Source organism: Pezoporus flaviventris, unplaced genomic scaffold (assembly GCF_033815535.1).
Source record: "Pezoporus flaviventris isolate CSIRO_AGI_PZ_B2104156 unplaced genomic scaffold, CSIRO_AGI_Pfla_v1 ptg000030l, whole genome shotgun sequence".
NCBI classification, from domain to species: Eukaryota; Metazoa; Chordata; class Aves; order Psittaciformes; family Psittacidae; genus Pezoporus; species Pezoporus flaviventris.
The window spans coordinates 9,187,135-9,212,781 of NW_026892578.1; the positions used below are offsets into that span (position 1 = coordinate 9,187,135).

At 35.9% G+C, this 25,647-nt stretch overlaps 1 protein-coding gene across 9 annotated transcripts in view; it reads left to right on the top strand.

The window, feature by feature from the left end:
* Window positions 1–25,647, top strand: part of STS (steroid sulfatase) — a 98,548-nt gene that overhangs the window by 55,859 nt on the left and 17,042 nt on the right. For all 9 annotated transcript variants that reach the window (XM_061459859.1, XM_061459858.1, XM_061459850.1 and 6 more), the window contains 3 exons: window positions 4,367–4,504; window positions 14,267–14,426; window positions 17,263–17,384. In XM_061459859.1, coding sequence (XP_061315843.1) covers window positions 4,367–4,504; window positions 14,267–14,426; window positions 17,263–17,384 — 420 coding nt within the window. The remainder of the gene's footprint in view (window positions 1–4,366; window positions 4,505–14,266; window positions 14,427–17,262; window positions 17,385–25,647) is intronic.

Below are 25,647 nucleotides of genomic sequence, written 5' to 3' on the forward strand. Positions count from 1 at the left end.
CTGCAGGAATTATTGTACATTTTTTAATTAGTTATGCATTTGTTTTCTGTTCTAGTACAAGCAGTTATCATAACTAGTATTCACCTCACCTTTGATGTTCATATACTAATACTTCCCCTATGCAGAATCACTCATCTTCAGATAACATGCTGTAACATCAACCTATTGCTTCACCCCAGAATTTCCACTTTCCAGTAGCTGTGTTCTAGCTCTGAATGTTAAACAAGTGCATGCAGAGTTTATGTACTATTCACCATATGTGCAGCCACTTCTTGTGTTGCTGTCAATGGTTTTATTACTTTCCATCTTTACCTCAAGTGCTAAGCTCAATGACTAGGTCTGAAAGTGATAATTACTTCCTCTCTGCAGAGACAAACTGATTTGCATATTTATCAAGGGGAAACTGGATGGCTCTGAGCATACCACAGAAACATTTGCATATTTATAACCTGAAATGTAAAAAAACCCAAAAATTAAGATAGGAATGTCTTAGTCTAAGCTTGTTTTTATACGAAGGTTTTAGTCAGTGTATTTTGTAATGAGATCAGTGAGTTAAAGAGTTAAGTATCTTTTTTCATCATGCAAAATCAGTGTAGAGATTAAAATGATTGTTAGCTTCTGCATGACGGTGTGCAGAAGTTGTAACATTAAGTATTTATAAGGTGAAAATCTTAGCCTTTGATTCCTAAAGAGATGATGAGCTGTGGAATTGCCTTCATTAAATCCTGTAGCAGGAAGAGGGTCCCAAAAGGTTTACTGTATAGTGGTTATATAGTTGAACAGCTTCAGTATCTTTTGGGGGGGAAATATGGGCTTCCAGATACTTCTGCACGTAAGGTTAATTTGTAGGAGTTTATGCATGTACTGAAAGTACTCCTGAATTGCCACTCACCGAGGTGACCCCCTTCAGCTGATTACGTTAGTTGTGATTCTGATTAATGATTCTACTCAAAACCAAACATTAGTATTGGTAGGAAATTCTGAAAACACAAATAAAAATAATTCAAGAAAACTAAACAACAGCAACAAAACCCACAACGAACTACTGCTTCTAGGTAGAGATGTGATGGCTGATCTTCCCAGATCACTCTTTGTCCAGTAACTGTCTCAAGATTACTGGAAGATTATGGATGAAACAGAGCGCTTTAAAAGTCTGTTGGCGTGGGGGAAAAAAATTGTATTTACAGGAATTCCCTTTATCATCAACTGCCTTGTTCTGAGACAGACCCTTAAGCCTCCTTCTGAATCCGATTCTTTCTGCAGATCTGGCAAACTACTTTAAAGCTTTCCTCAATATTTTGTCCTACACAGAGGTCTTCTGTATTCTGGGCTTTTTAATTCATAATTTTAGAAGACTGAATTATTTCAAATTAACACAAATAACATTTCAGTCCTATTGACTTCAAATGGCAGTAAAATAATTTATTAATTGAATGCATTTGCTCATGCACTTGCTTGTCTAAACCTTTGGACAGTTTTCCAAATCACTAACACATTTGTAAACACAGTATTGTTTTTAACTTAATCCTAAAGTCTCTGTGAAATCGACAGAAATAATGAAAGTGGAGAGTTAAAGAAGTTAAATTGTTATAAGAAAACAGTAGAGGATGTATTTTGCCTACTTTGTAGTATTTGCTTCCAAAATTGATGTAATATTGCATGTGAAAGGTATCTGTTCACAGAGGCCTATAATACATTCTTTGCATTTTTTCTTCTGTATTGGTTACCATTTAGAAATGCCAGTAAGTGAATGTGTTGCTTGTGTTAAGAGTGGCCACATCATTCAAATGCATTTTTATGGGGCTTATCACTTAGTAGCACGCACTATATTGTTTATTTATAGTTTTCATTCTAGAAGGTGGCAGTGTTCAAGATGAAAATAGAAGTGGAAGTTCTGCTTCATTTCTGTGAGTGCATTTGTGATTGCCATTCTCTGACAATAGTGTCATTTGAATTGTGACTATTAGTCCATCTGTACTGCAAAATGTTGTTGCTAAAATAAACTGTCATGTTAGCATTTGTTAATTGATGCTAATGTAACCAATCTTTTTTGTGTTTAAAAATCCAAATGAAGAAAATGGAAGTTTTACCACTGAGTTAGACAAGCTTTTATGAGACTTTCTGTGCATTTTTTTGGTTTTGTTTGTTGGTTGGTTGTTTTTTGACTGGTTTGGTGGTGGATTCTTTTTGTTTGTTTGTTTGTTTTCTTGGGTTTTTTTTCTGAAATGGTAACATTCGAGTGCCAGAATTTATCTTTTTTTCAGGCCAAGTCAAGCCAATCAACCTTGCTTCCAGAGGAAAAAAAAAAATTAATTATAATGATGACTATTTAATTATTTGTGATAGTGAGATATTTTTCATTGCTTTTCATTTTTCCTGAAATGATTAGGAAATCAAAATATCCATTATTGAATGACAGCAGATGTCTCTGAGATTATTTAATGTGATTTACTGAGCAGAATTCTCATTTTATTTTCATTTTGTTTTATATACAGGGTGAACTGTAAAATCCCTTTTCATCATGAAAAACTGCATGTAAATAAAAATATATTTGCGCCTGCCATTGCACATATATTTGCTTGTGCAATCCCATTTATTACTATAATCATAGAATCACAAAACCATAGATTGTTAGTTGTTGAAAGAGAATTCAGGAGGTCATGTGGTTGAATATCCACACATAATGCCCTAATTTATCTGCATACCCTACTTTTCTACAATCAGTGCAGCTTTTCCAAAGGATATGGTAATTACTTAGCAAGTACATTCTCCAGACAACCTCAGAGGCCAATTGGAAATTGCCTTTTTTCTTTTCTGGCAATCACCCACTGCAGCAAGCCAGTGACTTGTCAGATGGATCTGCATGATTTTCCCTCAACCCACCAACTTTAAAACGTCAGCCTTTGTAACAGACTTTTCTCAGCTCTGTTGAGAAATTTCTACTCCCACAAGGTTTCAAAATTTACATAAACAAACCCTCTTGCTCTTACATTTCTTCTTTGCTCTTAGTTTACAAACAAGACCAACAGGTATTGCCTTCTTAACTGCTGATGTTCCTTTATTCATCACCCAGTCAATTGAGCTGATGAGAAATTAAAACAGTCAGCCTTTTTAAAAAGGCAGTTTTAGAATGCTATAACATTAAAAGACATGTAGAAATAGTAGCAATAAGGTAAGGTAATTACTCCTTATCCAAAAAAAAAAAAAAAGCGTATAGCAACAGAAATATGATCTGAAAATCTTTAAAGAAGACTCCGTATTTCAAAGTTCTTATCTCAGCCTTCTTGACACAATAATTTGGCATCAGCTGATGAACTAATTTTTAGTCGAGCAAATCAAAATTAACACTGAAATTGGACTGACCTTGGATGTTTAAGTAAAAAGAGTAAAGATAAAATGGTTGTGAAGACAGAATTATCTTTATATGCTCTAAGATCCCTAAAGGACGAGGTTAAAGCTCATTTGCAGGCTGATGTGAAGTATATTCTTAAACCTTGATCATTTTCCAGGACCAATAATTTTAAATTCCACATGAAATTCACTGGAGCAAGTTACAAAGAGCGGTTTCATTCTCCTTCATAGAGAAACCATCTTTAAAGAATTCAATCTAAATAGGTTTGAATGTAATTTACGTGTCCTGCAAGGCTCTCCACAGTGCCAGTATGAGGAGTCATTTGTGAAAAAGGAGCATAAGCCCATATGGCTTAGAGTTACAGAACACATCCATGTGGATTCCTCTTTTAAAATGTGCATGTGTATGTATTAATTTGCACATTTTGAGTTTAGTTGATGTTTATTCTTATCTCATGAGAAATTAGGGACTAATTAGTAGGTTTGATAACAAAACATGGGGCCTTCAGAGGTACTCCATACATTAACTTCCTTTTTTTCTTAGAATGTTTTATTCTAACATTCGCACTGAGATTTTTGCCATGCTGCCTCTACAGGTTGCTAAGCAGCAAAGCTTTACCCCCAAACTATTAGCTCTATTCTGCATGCTGAGACTCTGAGATATCCTCAGCGGTTTGAATCTTCTTGCTGAGGGGTTTCCTTGATTGAGAGCAACTGCTTCCAAAGGTCACTGGCTCCCTGTGGATCAGCCTTTTTCTCTGATGTGCACAAATCCTCTTATTTTATGCTTCAACCCTGCAGCAATCGAACCATGGTCCTGATTGCAACAAGGTTTGCGCAATTGTCCCCTACTGTATGCTGCAAGAGGCCAATTGCTATGTATAATAGTATTTGTGTGGAAAGTGATCTTAAAAAGGTGTAAGGACAAAAATATTTGTATGTGCCAAGGCTAATGAAAAAGCCAGTCAAAGACATTAAAGCTGTTTTCTCATTTTCTTATTTTTTTTTTTCCTAGGGCAGATTCTGGATGTGCTGGACAAATATAATCTGAGTGATAAAACTCTCGTATACTTTACGTCTGACCAAGGGGCTCATGTGGAAGAAATCTCCAGTTCTGGAGAAGTCCATGGAGGATACAATGGCATATATAAAGGTGAACTTTCTCTGGTGATTCTTAAAATCTCTGTCAGAAACTATAATCTCTTTGTTTTCCCTCCAAAACTTTAACTTACTCTATGGCCAAGGTCAAAACTTGACTCCCTAATAGTAAACTTCTCATGACTGTCATTCCAAATTTCAAAAGTAGGTAGTAAATATAAAAGATTTACTTGTCAAATACAGCAGCTCAATCAGAGTACATAATCAGCCAGAGCTTTGTGGAGTTTTAACACTAGCAAATATACTCCTGAACTGGGCAGAGATATAGCTTTGGAAGGATGTCAGTTCATAGTACTTACTATAATGGCCGTATAGCAGAATAGAACAGAAAAAAGGGGGTTTGTGAGGCACCAGGAATCATAATTAGGAGTTAAATACCATGGAGTGAGTGGGATCACAGAAACAGAATATACAGAGAAGATGGGAGAACAGAGTCCATTATAGTCACTACAGAAAAAGTAGAAAAGGAAAGTTAGGTTAAAGAAAGAAAAAAGTCAGAGCTGGATTGAGTTTGGGATGGGCAACAATAGCCAGAAAAGGACAAGACTTCAAGCAGAAAATACTGAGAGAGTTTTGAAAATAGTGCATAACACACTGAATTGAGGGCTGATTTAGAAAGGGAGAGACTTTAGTTAAAAGGACAGAGTTTAGTTGTATTTTACTGAAGGGCTTGAGGAGATTAGTACAACAAAATCTGTTTATTCTGTGGAGACTTAAAATGCATTTAAAGTCTACCTTATTGTAGTGTACTTTCTCCTGGTGACATCATACAGCAGTAGTGAAAGGAATTGCTTTTGTTGCAATATGGTGATTTGTAAAAAAGAAAAATTCCAGCTTAGCAAATAGCCTTCCTCATTTTTTCTATTCCTATATCTCTGGCATGGTGATTCCCTTCAGTCAGTAGGAATGTACCACATCACTGGATACGTTTGAGTGCATGGTTCCAACATGGGGATGAAAATAATTATTGTCAGAATTTTTTTTTCTTTTTCTTTTTTCTTTTTTTAAAGCAGACAAGAAGAGATAAGAGAATAAGCGAATGAAGGATGTAGAGATGGAAAAGTTCTGCTTGGTAGCATGACTATAACATTCAGTCAGTCTGGTCATAATCAAAGATTATGATTAGTCAGTCACAGACTGCTCATTGACCACATTATCAAATAGTAAATAAATGATTCCTTCTGACAAACTACAGAAAACAGTTTTTCAATGTGCAAGTAGTAGACACACAGCATTAGGAAAATGCATGTCAACATGTTGTTAATAATCTCACTGTATCAGGGTAGGAATGCTTGTTTTTATTATTTTTAAGTAAATGTGATGAATATTCTTGTTTTACCAGAGATAAAATTATTTTCATTCTTTCACCAAGAAGTGGCTATGTTCAGCTGGTTTTTCTTCTCTTCCCTTTGCTGAACTTCATGAGGTTCCTTTTGGCCCGTTTCTCCAGCCTGTCTAGGTCCCTCTGGATAGCAGCACAACCACCAATGGATCAGCCATTCCTCTTAGTTATGTAACATCTGAAAAACTGCAAAAAAGGAAGAAAAATAAACACAAACAATAACAATACAGTGAGGTTTTCAAGTGAGAAGACTCTACAGTTTTTAGTCAGTAGGTATCTGCCTGAGAAATGACCCTTGTGCTTTAAAAGAGCTGTGTGTGAAGGAAATGCTACACAAGCAAAATGAGCAACACCAGTCATCAGGTTCCAAACTATCAGATGGGTCCCCTTCAGCTAACACCAGAGTGAAATGTATCTTGACTGTTAGCACATAGGCTTTACATAGTGATTTAAGTAATTAAGAAACCATATGGTTACATATCCGTAGCTGTAGGCACAGCCTGAGGGGTTTTAGAAGCTCTAAAAGATACTTGCCTTCTAGAATGCCAGACATAAGATACAGGATAAATGATGAGGCAGAAGAAAAGACAAATGCACTGGGGAATATGTCTTCCTTAGGAACTTCATGGTTGAATTGAGCATTTTCTATCAAGCATTGCAAAATTTTTTATTCATGCTTGCAGAATGGAGAGCTATTTGAAATAAATCTGAATTAATAAAAAATCTGACTGATACAGTTATTTGGGGAGTGATTTTTAATATTAATTGTGCTGTTTGCAGTTACTACCTATGCTATGCTGGCAAATGTTGTACTATACTATGGGATAGAAAATAATCACTATATAAGAAACAGAAAAGAATATTGCATAGAGACATTCTTAATAAAATAGAAATAAATTAAAGATCAATGCAGTCATTTGAATATACTTCTGTCTTTTAAAAATACAATGAATTCTGCTTTATCTTCCACTCTTTCCATCTCCATATCAGTCCTCAATTTATCAAGTATGTTATGGATCATCTTTCTTAGAATCATAGAATAGTTAGGGTTGGAAAGGACCTTAAGATCATCTAGTTCCAACCCACCTGCCATGGGCAGGGACACCTCACACTAAATCTTCAAAAGGGATGAAGTAGAAGTGATCAATCAGTTGCATAATTAGCAAGACTTTATTCATATTAAAAGTCATGTACAATAAATAGTGTTAGAGGTCTGTAGGTCTGTACATCTCTGCAAGATTTAATGGATATCAGACCTGTGAAGCCCTAGGTCTCCGCACTGTTATAGCATTATGCCAAAAAAAAAAAGCTGAAGATTTATCTTTATGCTGCTTGTGCTTCATGTGTGCAAGCACTAGGTGTTTGCATCATCTGATAAAGCTGTGAGATATGCACGTCTTTTTTTCTTCTACCAGAGATTGTCTCTGCTATACAACCTGCACTACTTATCTTTTTGCACGAGCACTGCATGAATGTGAATATGAATCAAGACACTTAACCCTCTTGTCTGAGCTGGAGCAGTATGCTCAGCAAAAATTGATTCTGCCCTAAAAACAAAAGCTCTCAAAAGATCTCCACAATTCAAACTCACTAATTTGTCTTGATATCCAGCCAAGTGAGCACCAATAATAAATTTTAAGAGGAGTTTGGAGAGTTAGGCTAGTGCTGCAAGACTGAATGCAGAATGGGGAAATTGCTTTTGAAGGTTTTATTACTTTGGGTTCTGACTGCAACAGTCACCATAAATTTGTATAGACCTTGAAATTAGAGACCAGAGCTAACATAGTGTTTAACTACTTGCTGCCATTTACATTTACAGTCTCTCTCTTCAATATCCTTTCCAGAAGACATTATATAGTAATATTGCAGTGATGGATCAAAATCATGGCCTATGATTTCAATGGCCTTTTTCTGACAATTGTCAGGATACTTCCTTGGAGGAAGGTGCAGGAGCTGTGTAGTAAATAAAGAAGGTCCCTGAGAAGGTATTTTCCTAGTCCCAGGTAGTATAACCTTGGTTTAAGTTGTGAAACCTGTCAATTTAGATTCTACAAAGAACTTTAGCATTAGTTATATAAATGCTAGGAAGATGAAATACTACTTTGAGTCTTTCTAAATTCTTAGCATAGCCTAAATAGTTTGGCAATGAAAGCACAGTGCTTTCATTTACTGTTTTGAAATGGGACTGTTGCAAATTTAATTGAACATCTTGAAGTTTAATACTGTTTCCTCATTGATATAGGATAAAGGAGGGAAAACTTATTATAACTTCCACATTTTACCTTTCTTTTATATCCTTTTATTATGCCTCTTTCTCTTTAATACCTCATTCAGAAAAGAATTGTCTCCCCAGTCTCTCTCTTTAGTCTTAACTGATGAGGGTTTTTTTGTCCCTAATTTCTCATTATTTTCTTCTTTGAACTCTTTCTAATTGCAAAATATAGTCTTTTAAAATGGTTTTGCAAGTATTGCCTTTCACATTTTGCCACTACCTGTTTGTATACTTACTTGTTAATATTATCCATTAGATCCTATAGATTGCCTATTGTCTTTGTATCTTACTAATTACAGATGTGCATTAAGCATTAGCCTTTGCATAGGTCCTTTTTCTTAAGTGTGTAGTGAATGTTATGGTATGAATAACTAAGGCCTATGGCCTTAGTTAGACTACTTAGAATAAGTAATTTTTATTCTGATGGTCATTTGTGCTGCAAATACTTTTATAGATTTTGAACCTGCATCTTGTTTCCTGTTCCATCCAGCTTGGGGTGAAGTCCATTGTCTTTTCTTCTGAATTTGATCAATGTGTCATACATGGAATTTTCAATTCCACAGCTCACTTCCCTTCCAAAATTGAAGTAAATATATTAAAATAGCAAGGGATGTAACACAGAGTAGCATCAAGGTACCTTAATATTAACTTTTTTGCATAGTGTCACAGGCTGTTGTTTTATCTCTTTGTTTCCTGTCTGTTAGTCAGATTTTGATTCATGACAACCTTTTGTCTCCTAACCCATGATTTATGTTCCTGAAACTGTTTCTGAAGGTCCTTTTCAAAGATCTTTCAAAGTTTGAAATCTGGATACAGCCTCCAAACAAAAAAATAGTAGCTATTTCAGTAAGAATTTTTTCCCAATAGCTCAAGACTTTCTTATCTGAACTCCTGAAGGACTCCTGGGTACATATGTGATAATGCATTTTGCCTGGTTACTCAATATTTTGGTCAGTGATCAGAGAAAGAAACCTAGTAGTTCCTGTGGACTTAGTGGTCCTTTGAGTCCTTTGGGCCAGTTATTTTCTTTGGAAACTTCAAGTTTATGATTCCTTTTTCTCTTTAAATCTTTGTTTCTATTTATTTTCCTGTCTATCTCTTTATCAGGTAACTGAATGATTTTTAATATATTATCATGTAAGTCACATTGCATGTATAATTTATAACCTCTAAGTTGTTTATAAAAGTTGTTATGACTTATAACATATAAATTAGTTTTCACCCTGTTAAAATTAACATTTTCAGATCAAAATATGGCAACTGTTGTTTTTAACTGAAGTCTCTTAAAACTTTCTAAGGTATTTTTCCAAGATTTGTTTGTTTGTTTGTTTGTTTTTGTTTGTTTTCTGTGATATCTCTGTGTTGAAAGGTATGGAACTTTGGGGTATTTTTTTTTAAAGTGATATGCAGGATACCTGCTCTGACTTCTTCTTATGTGTTTTTCACTTGCTTTCTCATTATTTTGACATCTGCAATTTAAGCATGTCCATTTGAGCTAGTCATCTTAGCTTTCCCTCAGGAACTAGCTACCTAAGGTTAGTTTTCCAAAATACTTTAGATCTCTGTTTTAGGATAAGATGAATAGAATACTTGCTCAATTGAATAAACACACTGTTTAAGATGGTCTTAAGGATGCCACTATATTCTTTTTGGTGTCCTGATATATTGAATCTAATTATATTGTGGTAAGTTTTATTTAGTTGCTTAATTACTTATTCCTTGAATAAGTTTTATAAAATTGTGCTATAAAATGCGTCTCTTCAATTCCGTACTTTATAGCAGTAAACAGAAAAGGCATTAAAATCTTTTCTCCATACCTTTTATCATTATACTATTCCACTGGTACATATTCAAACAGTGGAAATCGTCCCTCATTGTCAGTTATTGACATTTATTCCACTCTGTTACATGTGGGATTTTCTATGGAGTCTCCTTGTATCTCTTATTACTCTGTTAGCTTCTTTTTGATGTGTATCTAAATATAATTTGCTGTACCTAGGACCTGCATATTAGAAAAATTGTCTTTCTTTGTACTTGTGGAGCATTTAACACAATGAATACAGGCACTTGATTACTGTCATGCTGCTAGAGTGGGTCATGAATCTGCTAATGGAGTCAAACACTGATAATGGTAAACCATTTGTACAACATTCATTCAAAGTGCTTTGTGCCTTAAAAATAGGTATATTCATAGATACTTTGTTAATATCCATGGAAAATAATAATGAATGTGTCTAAAGGACTTAGACTCTGATTTTTACATCTACTACAGATCTGTGAGTGCTAAACAAGGACTGCAAGAATCAACTATTCAATATTTTATTGAAGCTTATTATTTTTATATAATTTCATATACTGCAGTAATAAGTTCATTCATCGGTGTTTCTTGAAGCTAGTAGTAAACCTTTTCCTATCTGTAAGTCACAGAATAATCAAGCTGACCATTACTCTGGCCTCAGGAACTCTGCTATTGCGTATTTAGTGATATTAGTTGGAGTTTCCTCTTTGATTGTAATGAGAGCTGGAACTGAGCTTTTATATTTTCTCTGAAGCAATCCAGATTTTTATATATTCAACCCGTCTTGTAATTTTAACTGAAAGAGAAAATATCTTTAGAAACCCTCTCATTTGATTGGAAGACAGGTCAGATTCATTCAAATAAGCTATATCTGTTGCGTTCACCTGTACAAGAACAGCTCAAGTTGAAAATTAACAAAGGTATATAAACCAGATTAAAAATCAGTGAAATAGTAAACTTGCTACTGAAAAGAAATTGCTGTTTGATCATTTACTAAAGTAACGAATAGTAGCATGAAATCCACTACAGGTGGGTAGAATAATTAATTTCCTTGCATTTTTCTATAATTCAAGAGAATTAATTGGGTTTGGAAGCTTTGTTTTTAGAAGAATATAAGAAGGACAGAAAGGGCAGTATGGTTATAACCCAAATGATCTAAGCGAGTTATTTTAAATAGTTTTCATCATTCATTATTCAAAATATTAATAGTGATATACCACAGAGTTCCCCATTTATATATCATCTTTTGTAAAAGCTCTGTTCCCAGAGTTCAGTAATAGCAGTCAGTTTAAACCAGAGGGAGAAAAAAAGAAATATTCTCATAGCTAAGATTTAAAATGAGGTTAAAATGGAAATTTGGCATCGTGTTGTGGATGACTGCAAAGAGTTATGTCTGTACTTAGTCTGCTCCTGCAGATTTTTCAGGAAAGGTAAATGTAGGCTATTGTCCAATATAGCACTGGAGGGTGCAGCTACTCAGAAAGCATAGATAGCTAAGCATGAAAATACAGCCTGGGGTGTTTTATGCTGTTTTAAAAATATTTTTTGAAGAATTTAAGAGAAGAAAAATAATATATAGCTAGGCTGCCTAGAGTTTGCTGGGCATAAAGACTACTAGGTTGCTGTCTTTTCTCTGTTTCAGTGTTGCCAAGTTCAAGCAGAATGTAAAACTAATGAGTCAGATCCTTAAATATCAAAATATTTTATTTTAAAATAATGACCTACTGTGATTTTTTTTATTTTACTTCTAATATTTTATCTATTTGGATGTTTGATTTATGTTTCAAGCATTAGTAGTGAACCCTTGGTGTTTGGTTTTTTTTAAAGAAAAAAGAATGTAGCTAGCTTGAACAACATTTAACAGCTAGAGTTGTAAAGACAATGTATATCAAGGGATTTGTAATCATATCATATCATTAAGCAACTCCAGTGATGTCAGTAAAACTAGTTCTAATGAAGATGAACACCATGTAGGCACAGATAATAGAAGACAGTCTTCCGCAATGGACCTGTAATTCCTGCCCTGGTTCCTTGCTATTCCTAACCTCCAGAGATATAAAAAAATTATGCTCCAATTAGTCTTTTGATAGGGAAACAGCAGTCACTTCTTCACGGACATAAGTGAGGAGATAGCCCTGCTGTGGAGTCCATTTTGCTTTTTGTATCTCACAGCAGGGAGGCTGAGTTTGCTGAGTGCACCCTTTGTGCTTGGGTAATGTGCAAGTTTTTGTCCTGTTCTGTAATGACTCAAGAAAATTGGGCTGTGAACCTAGGAGCTGTGAAAGTGATCCAATATCTAGGTTTTAAGAATTTCAACGTGTGGGAATAGAATTCCACTTACCTTGAAATTACTCTCTCTTCAGATTACACGGAATGCAACAATAAAACAAGAATTTATTTAAACAATCCAGTCTATCTAGCACTGTCACTAGGTTCAGACAGGTATAGAGAAATAAAGGAAACCTTGCACTAAAAGCTACCTATGGTATAGATCAGCTGAGTTTTCTGTCTGTCCATACTGTCCATCCAACAAGCTGCTGTGATGTGTACACAGAACTAGGATCCATCTCATGAACTAAATCATCTCCCCAGCATAGCTATTCACTGAAAATATCTTAATTTGTGGATACCTGTAATTTTATGTCCTTTTACTTTTCACAGAATCACAGAATCCCAAGGGTTGGAAGGCCCTCAAAAGATCATCTAGTCCACCCCCCCTGCAAGAGCAGCGTAACCTAGAGTACATCACACAGGAACTTGTCCAGGCGGGCCTTGAATATCTCCAACGCAGGAGACTCCACAACCCCCCTGGGCAACCTGTTCCAGTGATCTGTCACTCTCACAGTAAAGAAATTTTTCCTGATGTTCACATGGAACCTCCTATGCTCCAGTTTACACCCATTGCCCCTTGTCCTGTCACTGGACATCACTGAAAAAAACCTAGCTCCATCATCCTGACACTCACCCTTTACATATTTGCAAACTTTGATGAGGTCACCCCTCAGTCTCCTCTTCTCCAAGCTAAAGAGTCCCAGCTTCCTCAGCCTCTCCTCATAAGGGAGATGTTCCACTCCCTTAATCATCTTCATTGCCCTGCGCTGGACTCTTTCAAGCAATTCCCTGTCCTTCTTGAACTGAGGGCCCCCCCTTCTCGGTAGGATTTTCTGTGAACCATAGTTTTGTCAGGATATTAATCTTAACACTTTCCTGCTAAGTCACACATAATCTTCACCAGAGTTTTAAAAACCTAATGACTGTTGTACATGGGTAGAGCCATCTTTTCTACAATTCATTGACATCTACCCTGGTCTCAGCTGAATTAACAACCAATCATCGTACTGTTGGGTGAACACTTCTTTCTCCTAGGTGACAGGTGTTTTAAACCTCACCAAGCAACACATTAATAAACATAAATATACATTTTCTTTAGATTTTTCTTTTTTAAAATGGAATTTTCTACAACAGTGTAAACAAAAATAATGCAAGTATCTCTTTCCTGAGCTTTAGGATAGGAAACCACATGCTTTAGCGTGAGAATGGAATTGCATCTGACGCAGTAACAAGAGTAAATTTTTCAGGCTGCTCTAAAAGACAGATAGTTGTGCTGAGCTCTGAACTTGGCACTGCTTTCCAAAACCAACTAAAGCACAGATTGTTGCTTGATGTAATGTTGGATATTAGAAAGTCTAAGTTTTCTGATTTTGGACTAGGTAATTACATGTCCGTGACTATTCAATATTATGAATTCTGATAAAGCCCATGAAAAAAGTAACCAAAAAATTTGTATTACAAAGAATCATGAGCTAAAGATTTTTCAGCCACAAGATTGTGTGACCGTGTGTCTATATATATGTGTATATATATATGTGTGTATATTTATATATAGGATACAGATCTATGTCTATATATATCTTATCTTTATAGCTTATATCTTTAAAATATCTTATATCTTCTCTGGGTTCATACCTCAGACATATAGGCGTACCTCAATTTATTTTCAGTTCCTGTTTTTTGGTTATACCTTCATGTAGCTATGCGTCACACTAAGCAAAGTTCTATCTTTAGATGCCTGCAACGTGCCTTTTTATCTCCTACATCTGTTACTTAGTTTTGTTTGTAAATTAAACACATTTTATAAGCTCTAATATATATTAGTAGATTTACTATGAGAAAAATAATGATTGTATGTGGAAAATCTAAACCTAGCAAATTGAAAATGAGGTAAAGCATTTGATGAAAAGATTCTAGACAGACAGAATGCTTAATATTTGGAAATTGAATCTTATGGGTGGCTATTTTTTGAGAAGAAATTGATTTCTTAGCAAACAAAACTTACGTTTTTCAGGTGGAAAAGCAACGAACTGGGAAGGAGGTATTCGTGTACCAGGGCTTCTTCGTTGGCCTGGAATGATACAGGCTGGTGCCTATCTTGATGAACCAACAAGTAACATGGATATATTTCCTACTGTAGTCAAACTTGCTGAAGCACAGTTACCCTCCGACAGGTATGCTCTGTAGTCATCTTTGTTTTGGAGGAAGTCTCATGAGTGTTTTATACATTCTGGTGATGTCTATTAAGGTAGAGGTAGAAAGGAAAAGAAAAAATAGAGCTTAAAAGCACTTCTTTGTGATCACTTACAGTAGTATGCTGTCTCTTTTAAGATCAATATACTTAAAGATTTTGCAGAAACATGATATGTAAATACAGCTTAACTTGCATAACAAGCATCAAGCAAAAAGAAGAGAATACAGTTGTTGTGGTTTAAACCCAGCTGGTAACTCAGTGCCATGCAGCTGTTCTTTCACCCCCTGCCTTATCCTCTTCCCAGGTGGGATGGGGAGGAGAACTGAAAGAATGTAAACCCTGCCACTGAGATAAGAAACCAGGTTTGCCTGGGAACTATCATCAGGTAGATTCCATAGATGCCAACCCTATCCCATCCTGGAAGCAGCAGCTGCATTTTAACCTAAGGTTTCCTTAGGGTTATAATGTAACTGTGGGAGTGGGGTGAGGTGGTCTAATTTACCCCATTTTTCCACACCCCTCCCACCCCTCCAAGTTTATATACTGGGCATGATGTGCTGTGGTATGGAATACCCCTTTGGCTAGTTTGGGTCAGGTGTCCTGTCTCTGATCCTTCCTGTCTTCTTGTGCCCCTTCTCACTGGCAGACAATGAGGCTGAAAAATCCTTTATCAGGGTAAGTGCTACTTAGCAGCAACTAAAACATGGCTGTGTTAACAGCATTGTTCTCAGGCTAAAGCCAAAATACAGCAGTGCCAGCTACTAAAAGGAAGTTGACTCCATCCCAGCCAAAACCAGAACAAGCACCAAGAGCGGCATACTGTCAAATCAGGCCTTAGAATTATTTCCTAAAATCAAAAATGAATGTATAAAAAAATTCTATCTTTTGCATGAGTGAATGTGGTAGGAAAGGAACTGCAAGTGTAAATTGAACTTTACGAGGTCAACCTTGGCCTGCTTAGTATAACAAAATGCATCAAAATGCCAGCTAGGTTTTTTTCACAGTTTTGGGGTTTTTTTGTTCTCTACTGAAATTAGTGAAAATAATTCCTTACAGAGTTTTAAAGCCTGATAAGAAAACTGGACTTCTAAAATTCATAAGATGCTTTATTGGCACTCCGGCATACCTGTGTTTTGTCTTTTTCAGAAGGTACCCAGTCTCAGCAGCAAGCTGCCTCCACCTAAAGTCTCTTGCCATCCAAATCCAATAAATAGGGAAACCTGCTGATATGCATATGCTTTGAAAACATCTACCACATACAAACAGCTTCTGAGCACAAGGCATCCAGAATCCCTGCGGGGAAAACCAGTGGTGAGCAGAGACACTCTGCTAATGATGATTCATTTAATGCTTGAAGGAAATGTCAGGGCAGGACATGTGTAAGACATGAAAAATTAGTCAGGCTGGTCTTCAGAGATGCCCTACAAGAAGTAACTCTGTTAAGCATTTCAGATTGTTTTTAATGGGGGCAGATCTTATGCACTTTGTGTTCATATTGCTTGAGTGAAAAACAAGTATAGATGTTTTATTTTGTTCTCTGACAGAAATCACAATATACTTGTGTACCTTCCCCTTGCAAGTTGCTCTATTCTGATTCTTCTGTGTAGACTAGATGCCATAATTACTGCCTCATTGGTTGGTCAGGAAGAAAAGTCTCCCATACCCTCTGAAACCAGCAGTTGTGGGAATGCAAGAGTACTGGAGACATCTTGCTGGAGACATCCTTTTCCCTATCAACATGCTGAAGAGCAGAAAGTGTACAATTGGCATGCATCTGTCCTGCTCCCAGCTCGACAGGGAGCAAGCCAAGGGACAAAACAAAAGTGCATTACTCAGGCAAGAAAACACAACAGATGGAAAATGAGAAAGAATCTAATTCAACAGACTCCCACAGACAGGGATGCACCCAGAAAGCAGTTATTGGACAGCATAGCTTTAAAATGTTCAGGACGTTTTCCTGACCGTCCTTTGAGAAGTGCCTTTGCATACAGTTGATGCCAAGAATTTTATACATATGATAGGCTTAAAAAAGTGAAGTTAGTACCCATGATGTAGTAGTTACACTAATGTGAAAAGGGTTTTACACAGTAATGAAAATTAACAGAGACATTATTGAACTTTGAAAAAAGTTTCAAAAAAGTTTTTGTGAGAAGTTGCTCAAAATGCTTAAAAGAATTTACTGCTGAACTGTATGTCAGTAAAAATAATTTCTTATAGAACTTCTTGTAACATTTGTAATTCACACAGGTCTAAAGTACAGATTGTGATTTCTTCCTTGCCAGCTGCTTTCGGCAATTCAAAGGCTTTTCTGTGTTTGAAAAACACGTATTTAGACATAGTTCATTTCCAACTTCAAAATTACTTCTATTTCAAATCCTGGCATACATAATTTGCTGGACAGAGTTCTTACCATTACTTCTGGGGATGCTAACGCAATATAGCATGTTTTTCTCTTGTCTTAGGGTTACTTTGGCCAAATTAGTCCCAAGCAGTTTTAGCAGGTATACGTGAATGGCTGTTTTGTCACAATTTATTCATGAATGTGTGGTCATTTTCTCAGAAAAAAAAAAGTGAAGAAAAAAAGATAAAAATTTGTTGAGGAAACAAACTTGCTTAATGGCAAAATGTAAAATTTACATTAAATAATATAAAGAAACAAAGGGAAAGAGCACCTGAAGGTTTTTCTCCAAATTGACCAACTGGAGGTGGCTATTCATATTTATTTTTTCAAGTAATGGAAATGCAGAAATATGAAATCTTTTCCGTAAAATGAGGTTTGAGTTAATCTTCTGACTTTGAAATGCTTTCTTACTCAGAATTATTGATGGACATGATCTGATGCCCTTACTTCAAGGAAAAGTGACCCAATCCAACCATGAATTTCTCTTCCATTACTGCAATGCATATTTAAATGCAGTGCGCTGGCATCCAAGAAACAGTAAGTAAACTTGCTTGTTCACATTTTAAATATTTAATTTAATTTTTATTGCAGCTTGAAAAGCATCAGGAAAAAGCCTTGGGCTATATTAACAAAAGTTTATTTAAAATATCTAGCCTTTTAAGTTCTTTTCCATTTTTCTTTTTGCTAGAACACACCTATTCACCATTTTAACATTTAACATTAGTTTTTTGCTATGCATTAATGTTACATATCAATACAATACTGAGATCTATGGTGTCTGAAACTAATTTTGCCTGAAAGACAGTCTGTGTTATAGAATTAAGTAGTCACGGTTAACTGTTATATCTTCCTAAAAATATTATTGCTAAATAACAACACAAGTATGATGACAGAATGGCCATTTTTATTACTGGAATTGCAAAGTATAGGAGAATCATTGAGTCAAAGTCATAATTATCCAATAAATGAATACAGTATTATAGGGTCTCTTTTCATGCTTTTTATGAACAGTATAATTCCACTTCTAAGCCAAGGAAAAGGCATTTCCCATTGATTTTCTTCTTTTTAACTGACAACTTGCTGTTTCTGGTATGAAATTCCATATTAACAAGTGAATATTTTCCTTTCTATAAATCTCTGTGCCAAATAAAGTCGAATACACATTTGGCTCATCCCAGTTTACAGTCAAAATGACAGCTTGTGTTACAGCTTCAGAATGATGGTCCAAGACAAGCTTTGATGTAACATTTTAGGACAGTGATAGGACATTTTAGTGTAGTGACAGGACAAGGAGGAATGTCTTTAAACTGAAAGAGGGTTGATTTAGGTAGGTCAGATATTGGGAAGAAGTTCTTTAGTGTGAGAGTGATGAGGCACTGGAACAGGTTGCCCAGTGAAACTGTAGCTGCCCCATCCCTGGCAGTGTTCAAGGCCAGGTTGGACAGGGCTTTGAGCAACCTGGTCTAGTGCAAGGTGTCCCTGCCCATGGCAGGGGGGTTGGAACTAGATGATCTTTGAAGTCCCTCCCAACCCAAACCATTCTGTGATTCCGTGATTTTTTTTTTTTTTTATGTACCTTGGGAAAGGACTTGCTTAATAATGGACAAACTTAAAATAAGTTGGAAACTTTGTCTTCTATGTCATCTGTAGGCTGACTCTTTTACTTTAAACTAGGCAAAGTGAAAATATTGCCTATAAAATTTTGTTACTGCTTCTTTGCCCACATATCTTGATTTCAAGAAACAGTTATAAGAAAGAACCACGCAATGAAGATGTGTTTATCTAATATCATTTTGTATCTAAGGTTGGATGAAATTATTCTGCCTTATGATGAGAAGTAGGCAGACCCCCAGTCAGGCAGAGAAGCTTTTTATCTCAAACACACGCCTTTGCAAGATAAAGTACCCCTTTTCTGAGGAAAGGCTCAGCTTTGTTATTGTTGAAGGATATGGGCAATGAAGGGAAGCAATGATGGGGGACTAGTATGTTGTACTTACATGAGGGGCAACAATGTAGACTGTTTCTCCCTTTATCCTTTCCCCAAGGCAATCAAAAGGCAAAGTCCAGTCAGCACCTGGCAATAACATTTTCATAACACTGATGTGACTTTTATATGGAAGGTTGTCATGGTCTAACACCAGCTAGCAACTAAGCACCACACAGCTGCTCGCTCACTCACTCCTAGTGGAACGGGGAAGAGAATCAGAAGGGTAAAAGTGAGAAAATTTGTGGGTTTCAACAGTTTAACAGGTAAAGCAAAAGCCACTCATACAAGCAAAGCAAAACAAGAAATTTATTCTGCTTCCCATGGGTAGGCAGGTGTACGGCCATCTTCAGGAAAGCATCATATGTGACAGTTACTTGGGAAGACAAATGCCATCACTCCAAACGAACCACTCTCATTCTTTTTCCCCCAGCTTTAAATGCTGAGTATGATGCCATAAAGTATGAAATATCCCCTGAGTCAGCTGGGGTCAGCTCTTGTGGCCGTGTCCCTTCCCAGCTCCTTGTGCACCCCCAGCCTGCTTGTTGTGGGGGTGGTGTGAGAAGCAGAAAAGGTCTTGACTCTGTGTAAGCACTGCTCAGTTACAGCTAAAACAGCCCTGTGTTATCAACAGCGTTTCCAGCACAAATACAATACACAGCTCCACACTAGCTTCTCTGAAGAAAAGTAACTCTATCCCAGTCAAAACCAGCACAAAGCAGTTTTGATATACTACCTTGTCAGCCTACAGTGTAGTGTGAGAGCAGGCAATAGTTGAATACTCCTCTCTACTCTCTTTTGTACAGGTCTGAGAGTGCTCAACATCTTCTTTCTTACTTGTTCGATCTCAGATCTTCAAAATTCCTTTTCCGTGTAGACAATGCAACCATATTTGTAAAGATATTTGTTGCAGTCAGCTAAATGTTTGCCCGTTTATCTCTCTCCCATGTGTTATTCTTGTATAGAGATAAATATGGTTGCATTACAGCTGTACGCACCTGATGCTATCTGCATTGCTGTGGGTACTCATGTGGAAAAATGAGTATGGTTGTTTTTTCTTCTGATATCTCAGCAGCTCTATATGAAGCAACTGATAATAAGTGCCATATATTCCTAGAGTATTTTTGTCTTCTAGCCTCCCATCACAGCTCTCCCTTTACAGATAATCTCAGAGTCTATCCACAGTCACTATTTCTTATACTGTTAAGTGATATTATACTAAGTGAAAATGGACACAGGTAAAGCATAAATATAATGTAATGCTCTCTACACACCCTCCGCCCCTTTTTTTCTTTTTTTTTTTTTTTCCTGGAAAAGCAATTATTTTAAACATTTAATTCAAAATATTGCGGAGCTTTTGCCTAGCAGCAAAGAACTAAACTAGAAGGATCCTATAGCAACAGTTCATTCCCTATACTTAGGAATACATTCAAGAAAGTTAATGAGGCCATGTTCATTAAAGACAGACTAGAAAGCTGGAAAATTATGCAACTTTACCTCAGCATGCTACTATTATCAGTTACAAGATTGTAAGTCTTCAGGGTTTGATCATCTTTTCTAACTGTACATGTATTCCATGTCTAACACAATTTATGGCCTAAATATTTACCCCGTTCCTCCATGAGCACACACATTTTCCAGTATCCAGAAATGATTGTAAGATCTCTTATGTTTTAGTTGCACCTTGCCAATAGTCAAGGCAAATCAATAGGCAAATAACAATTCAGAGAACACCTCGACAAACAGATAATTATCTTAAGCATAGTCTTGAAAAGGTGATACTCCTTATCTAAGAAAAATAATGAAATTCTTGACAAAAAATTTCATCAAGGAACAATTGTCTTTTCCTGTGTACTGTAAATGATCTTTCAAACCAGAAAAGACTTGTGTTGTTCTTTATCTGTGTTCCCCAGATAGTTAACTAGGTTGACTACGGCTACTTTGGAACTGTGTAAACACATACTGCCTGCAGATTATACCTGATGTACAGGCCAAAGCTGACCAGCTCTGCCTCCCACTAGACCTGGGGCTTAGCAGAAGAAATTGCCCTAGTGTGAAATCCCAGCCATATACAGCATCTTCTGTACAGTTCTGGTGATGGGCACTTACAAGAAGGACCCAATTGTCCAACTAGTCTGAGACTACATTTTATAAATTTAAAGTTGCACCTTTTGAAGAAAAAAGCAGCAATCAACAGAAATTCATAGAAGAAAAGGCTTCCAATTGTTAAGGAAAAAAATATGCGTTTATGTGCTTATTTAACTAAAGTACAATCCGTTCTAAATAAAGGGTAAAGATGCATATATTGGATAAGTGCACTTATTAATGCATATATTCTCATATTTCTTGCTATATTTATTTTATGGGAAGTCTTAGTTTGTGTGTCAGCTTCAGTTTCCATATTCCACTTTTTTCTTAGACAGGATTTTGACCCTAAGGAAAAATGTATGTACCAGGGGGTGAGAGGGAAGAAAAAGTACTGCTTAGCCATTTGGTCCCTTGTTGACTCCAGCACTTCAGAGTTCTTTTAGTAACTTTGTCTTTGCCATTGCTAGATTACCACCGTGTTTCAGTCCAAAAGGCTTTTTTGGGTTTAATTTTTTGACTCTTAGGCTACATATATAAGAACGCATAGCATGCATTAAATTCATGGTACTTCCATACCTTTCCCCTGCTTACAAGCTTCTAGAGTCTGACTTAAGAGGGGTGATTCATTCAGGGAAGGTTGGTATCTCATAGTGAACAATTACCATTTTAAATTTATATATTTAGAGGCTAAGCATTTCTCATAATCACATCAACACATATCTTCATTAGACATATTATTTAGGTCACTTATTGCATTCACAATAAACTTTCCCTTTCATCAGCCATTGGAAGGAGCATTTAAAGGATATGTGCTATGCAATGCTCTTTTCAAGTAACCTGTCAAAATTTAAGCCTTATCTTTTCTAGAGAGACATAAGGAGAAGAATTTTTTTCTTCTACTTTCCACTTCTTCATCAGCCACAGAAAATAAGATACACCATTTTTTTTCTGCTTCCCTTACATTTTTTGCATGATATAAAAAATATAATACTCATTATTCTTCACATTCTGAATTAAAGAAGGAATGAGTTATCAGGCAGTTTTCTTTGCTTGTGATTCATGTCTTGCTCTCAGACTTGTGCCTGCTGACACTCAGTATCAGTGCCTTAGAAACAGCCAAGGCACACAGTCCTAAGCCTTAGAGGATGATTTTCTGTAATTTTGAAACCCTATAAACATATTTAATTTAATTGCTTTGTTAAAAATAGAGAGCAAGACATGCTAAAACAGTGTCAGCAAAGTACTGTGATCGCCCATTATCAGTGCTTATTCTCCGTGGCTGCTTATATGCTCCGTGTACCATTTGCGTACCAATATAAAAAAGCAACACCTCTGGAAAAAACCGCAAACTTCTTTCTGCCTAGTAAGGTGTAATAATTTAGGGAGTTTTATTCATTAAACATTTACATTTAAAACAAAGCAGCTGAAGGATCTGCTTTTACTTTCTTGAGCTGAGCCACCCAAACTTGTAGTTAGCTTTCAGTTATGTACATCAGATTATGCTTTGGCCTATTTTAAGTCTGAGCACATGCTCTTATGCTAGGGCAAGTAGACGAGTACTTGTATATTTGCTAAAATTATAATTTAGCATAACTGAGTACTAAAAAACTAGCAAGAGCTCTGTCTCCACAACATTATTGGCATATGAATCAGTACTATTAAAAATGCATTGCTATGACAACTTAATTATAAGGAGAGAATTCATCAGATACAGAGCAAATCTACAGTTGAATGGAACTACTGCCTCTTTCAGACTCCTCTGATTGCGTGCAGAATATTCATTTAATAAGGAGGAAATATATTGTAATCCTGTGTAACAAAAACTGAGAAAAGTAATGCAATACAGTCTGTATTATAAAGAAATAATAATCTTCGCCGTATTCTGGTACTAATAAAAATACACTAATGTTTCTGGTAAGTGCTGGAGTGACTTTACTAACAGCACTTCACCTTTTCTATTTCAAAATGGATTTCATTATTCAGTGGAAAATGTCATTCAGTAAACAAAAGAAAAAGACTTGCTATGGCAATCTAAATTGAAGTATGCTAGACAATAGAATGAAACTAGCTGATCATGCAAATATAATGATTTTTAAAGACAGAAGTTCATTGAAAAACTTTACATAGACATTTTCTACTTTGCCTCACTTAACAAACAGGATATATTTCAATTACTGTTTATTTTGAGTTTCTTGTATGTTGTCAAATTCACCAACCAGGGATCCTTTCTGTATTATCACAGAGTTCATTGCTATTTTCATTCCTAGTTGTTGCAGTGTCCTCCGGCATCCAGTTGTCTACAGTATTTCATGAGACATATTTTGTTCTTTGGCTAGGGATGACGGGCTCTTCTCAGTCATTCATTTAGTCTTTTCTGCAGTTTCAGCTGTTACAGATTAAAAACAAATAAAAAGAGAATGGAGAGGAATATTTTCTGGTTTACAGTTTTCAGACTGTGTACTTAGCATATATTTACAGAATAGTGGGATTTTTTAAAGAGATTGTCCCAGGTTTGGTTCATCTAAAAACATTGGAGTCATAAAGAGGACAAAGCAGGAAAAGGTCTGCTCAGGAGGGCTGTTTTGTAACAACTTCTGATTTGGACAGGTGCAACCTTTCTTGTGAAATGGAAGTAAAATATGTCTTAACAGTTAAAAAGTGTAAACTGGATTCATATGCTTAAAGAATGCTAACTTGTGAACACAGTATTGTCCTGAGTGCAGCAGATGGAGTCTAGACAGGTAGCAAAAACTGGGAAGCATCTATGAAGTTCTATAATACCACCTTAAAATGTTTTTTCTACAGTCAAGTTCTCAGTGTGAGGGTAGGTGAGGCTAGTGGCTGTCACTAGCAAATGGAGATGCATTAATTTGTATGTGAGAGATATTTTGGACTGGAAGCGATGGTAATATACTTCTATTTGAAAATGCCAGACCTTTCTTATTCAGCTTTTGTAGAGCATTTGAAAACCATAACCTTTCAGACATCCACAAAGTAAATTAACAGTTCTGTTTTCTCTGAAGTAGACAGTATCAGTTATCTGTCAATATTTGGTATTTTAAAGATATGTCTTAATATTGCTTCTACTTTCTTAATACAAACAAGAAATGCCAATGGTAGCTTTGTATGTAAACTGTGGGATGTGCTTGTCATACCCAGTAGACTCATTGGCAGAACCCATAACCTTGCCTAGCTTTTTCCTATTCTTTTGCTTGCTTCCCTGAGGAGATTTTTTCCATTTATTGTTTCTTTGCCTTCTCTGTGGTGAACAAAGGTCTTAGAGGATGCTGTTACACATTAGTAAGGATTTACATTGCCCCTGAGAATGCCAGCAGTTATAGTTCCTTTTTTTGCTTAACAATACAAAGGAAGGTAAATTTAAAAGACATTTCATCCAGAACTTTCTTCTTTTGAACAGCATCTTCAAAGAGAAAGCTAATACTACCATGTGACTATAACTGCTGTCAAAGACACATTTTGTTTTCTTATAAGGAAATATCTTTTCTTTAATCAAGTCTTATGGTACTAACCTCATATATTTTCTCAGAAAAGAACAGATGGGAAGGGATAAGAAACTAAAAATAAACATTTGAATGAGTAAGATATTCCCATTAACACAAAAATTTCTGCTTTCTAGCTAGAAAGTAAAGACTTCTTTAGTCATAGTAAAATCAGTGTAGGAACACTTTTGTCTCAGAGCCATTTCCCCAGTGAAAGACCATGGTAAATGTCCTTTGACACTGACATTATACACACAGACTTTCAGTGATCATATCATAGTTCTTTTTCTTCATATAAAAATAGCAACCATAACATACTGCTGTATTGAATCCAAGATATCCTGACCTAAATTAGTAATGTTCTGAGTGAACAGAGAAAGGTTGACAGATTTCAGTGATCATATAAAGGCAAAGGCATTTAAAGTAGCTAATTCACTATTATTTAAACTTCAGCTTGAGTGGCTTGCTGTCAGATATTGTGTCATGCACTTGTGACAGGACGAAAGAAAAATCTCTATGGATTTTTTTTTTTTCTATGTACTCCACAGCTAACACAAATAGAAAAAAAAAAATCTGAGTTAGAGCTACTGTCTGGTAATTTTTTATCTATTTATAATGTTAACAGTAATCAAAGCAAATATAAATAACAACTACAAAATAGAGAGATAAAAATGCCCTGCAACTTTCAAAAATTAATTTCAGCTTACCAAGTAACATAAAAAGTAGGTCTTTAAGAATTTCTGGAGCATTACACTTCCAAAAATATCTTCAGTGTTGGATTTGAGCCTGCAGCATTCTGCATGTTACATTCAGAACATAGTGCTGATTCATCCTAATTTAAAAATCGCATTCAAATGACATTATGTTGTCTTAGGTAGTGTTCTTCAAGGAAAGTAGTTATAGCATGCACAACCCACATAGTGTATTCTGTGTGCCACAGTCTCTTACATCCTATTACTCCTAGAAAATGAAGCAAAGTATTTGTGTATTAGAGAAATTCCCTGGAAACCTGACTGTCAAGAGCAAAGTGGCTTCTCAGTGTGCCATAAAAGACCATGCCATTAAAGGCAGAAAATATAATAAAAGAGAACAGTGGATGCTCAGATGATGGGTGCACTTGGATGATATTACTCTGGAGACCAGTCTGTGTCTGTGGATGATGTACACTATGAACTGTGTAGTTGCTTCTGAATGTAAATCCTGGACAGTACTTTGGAAAGACAACACA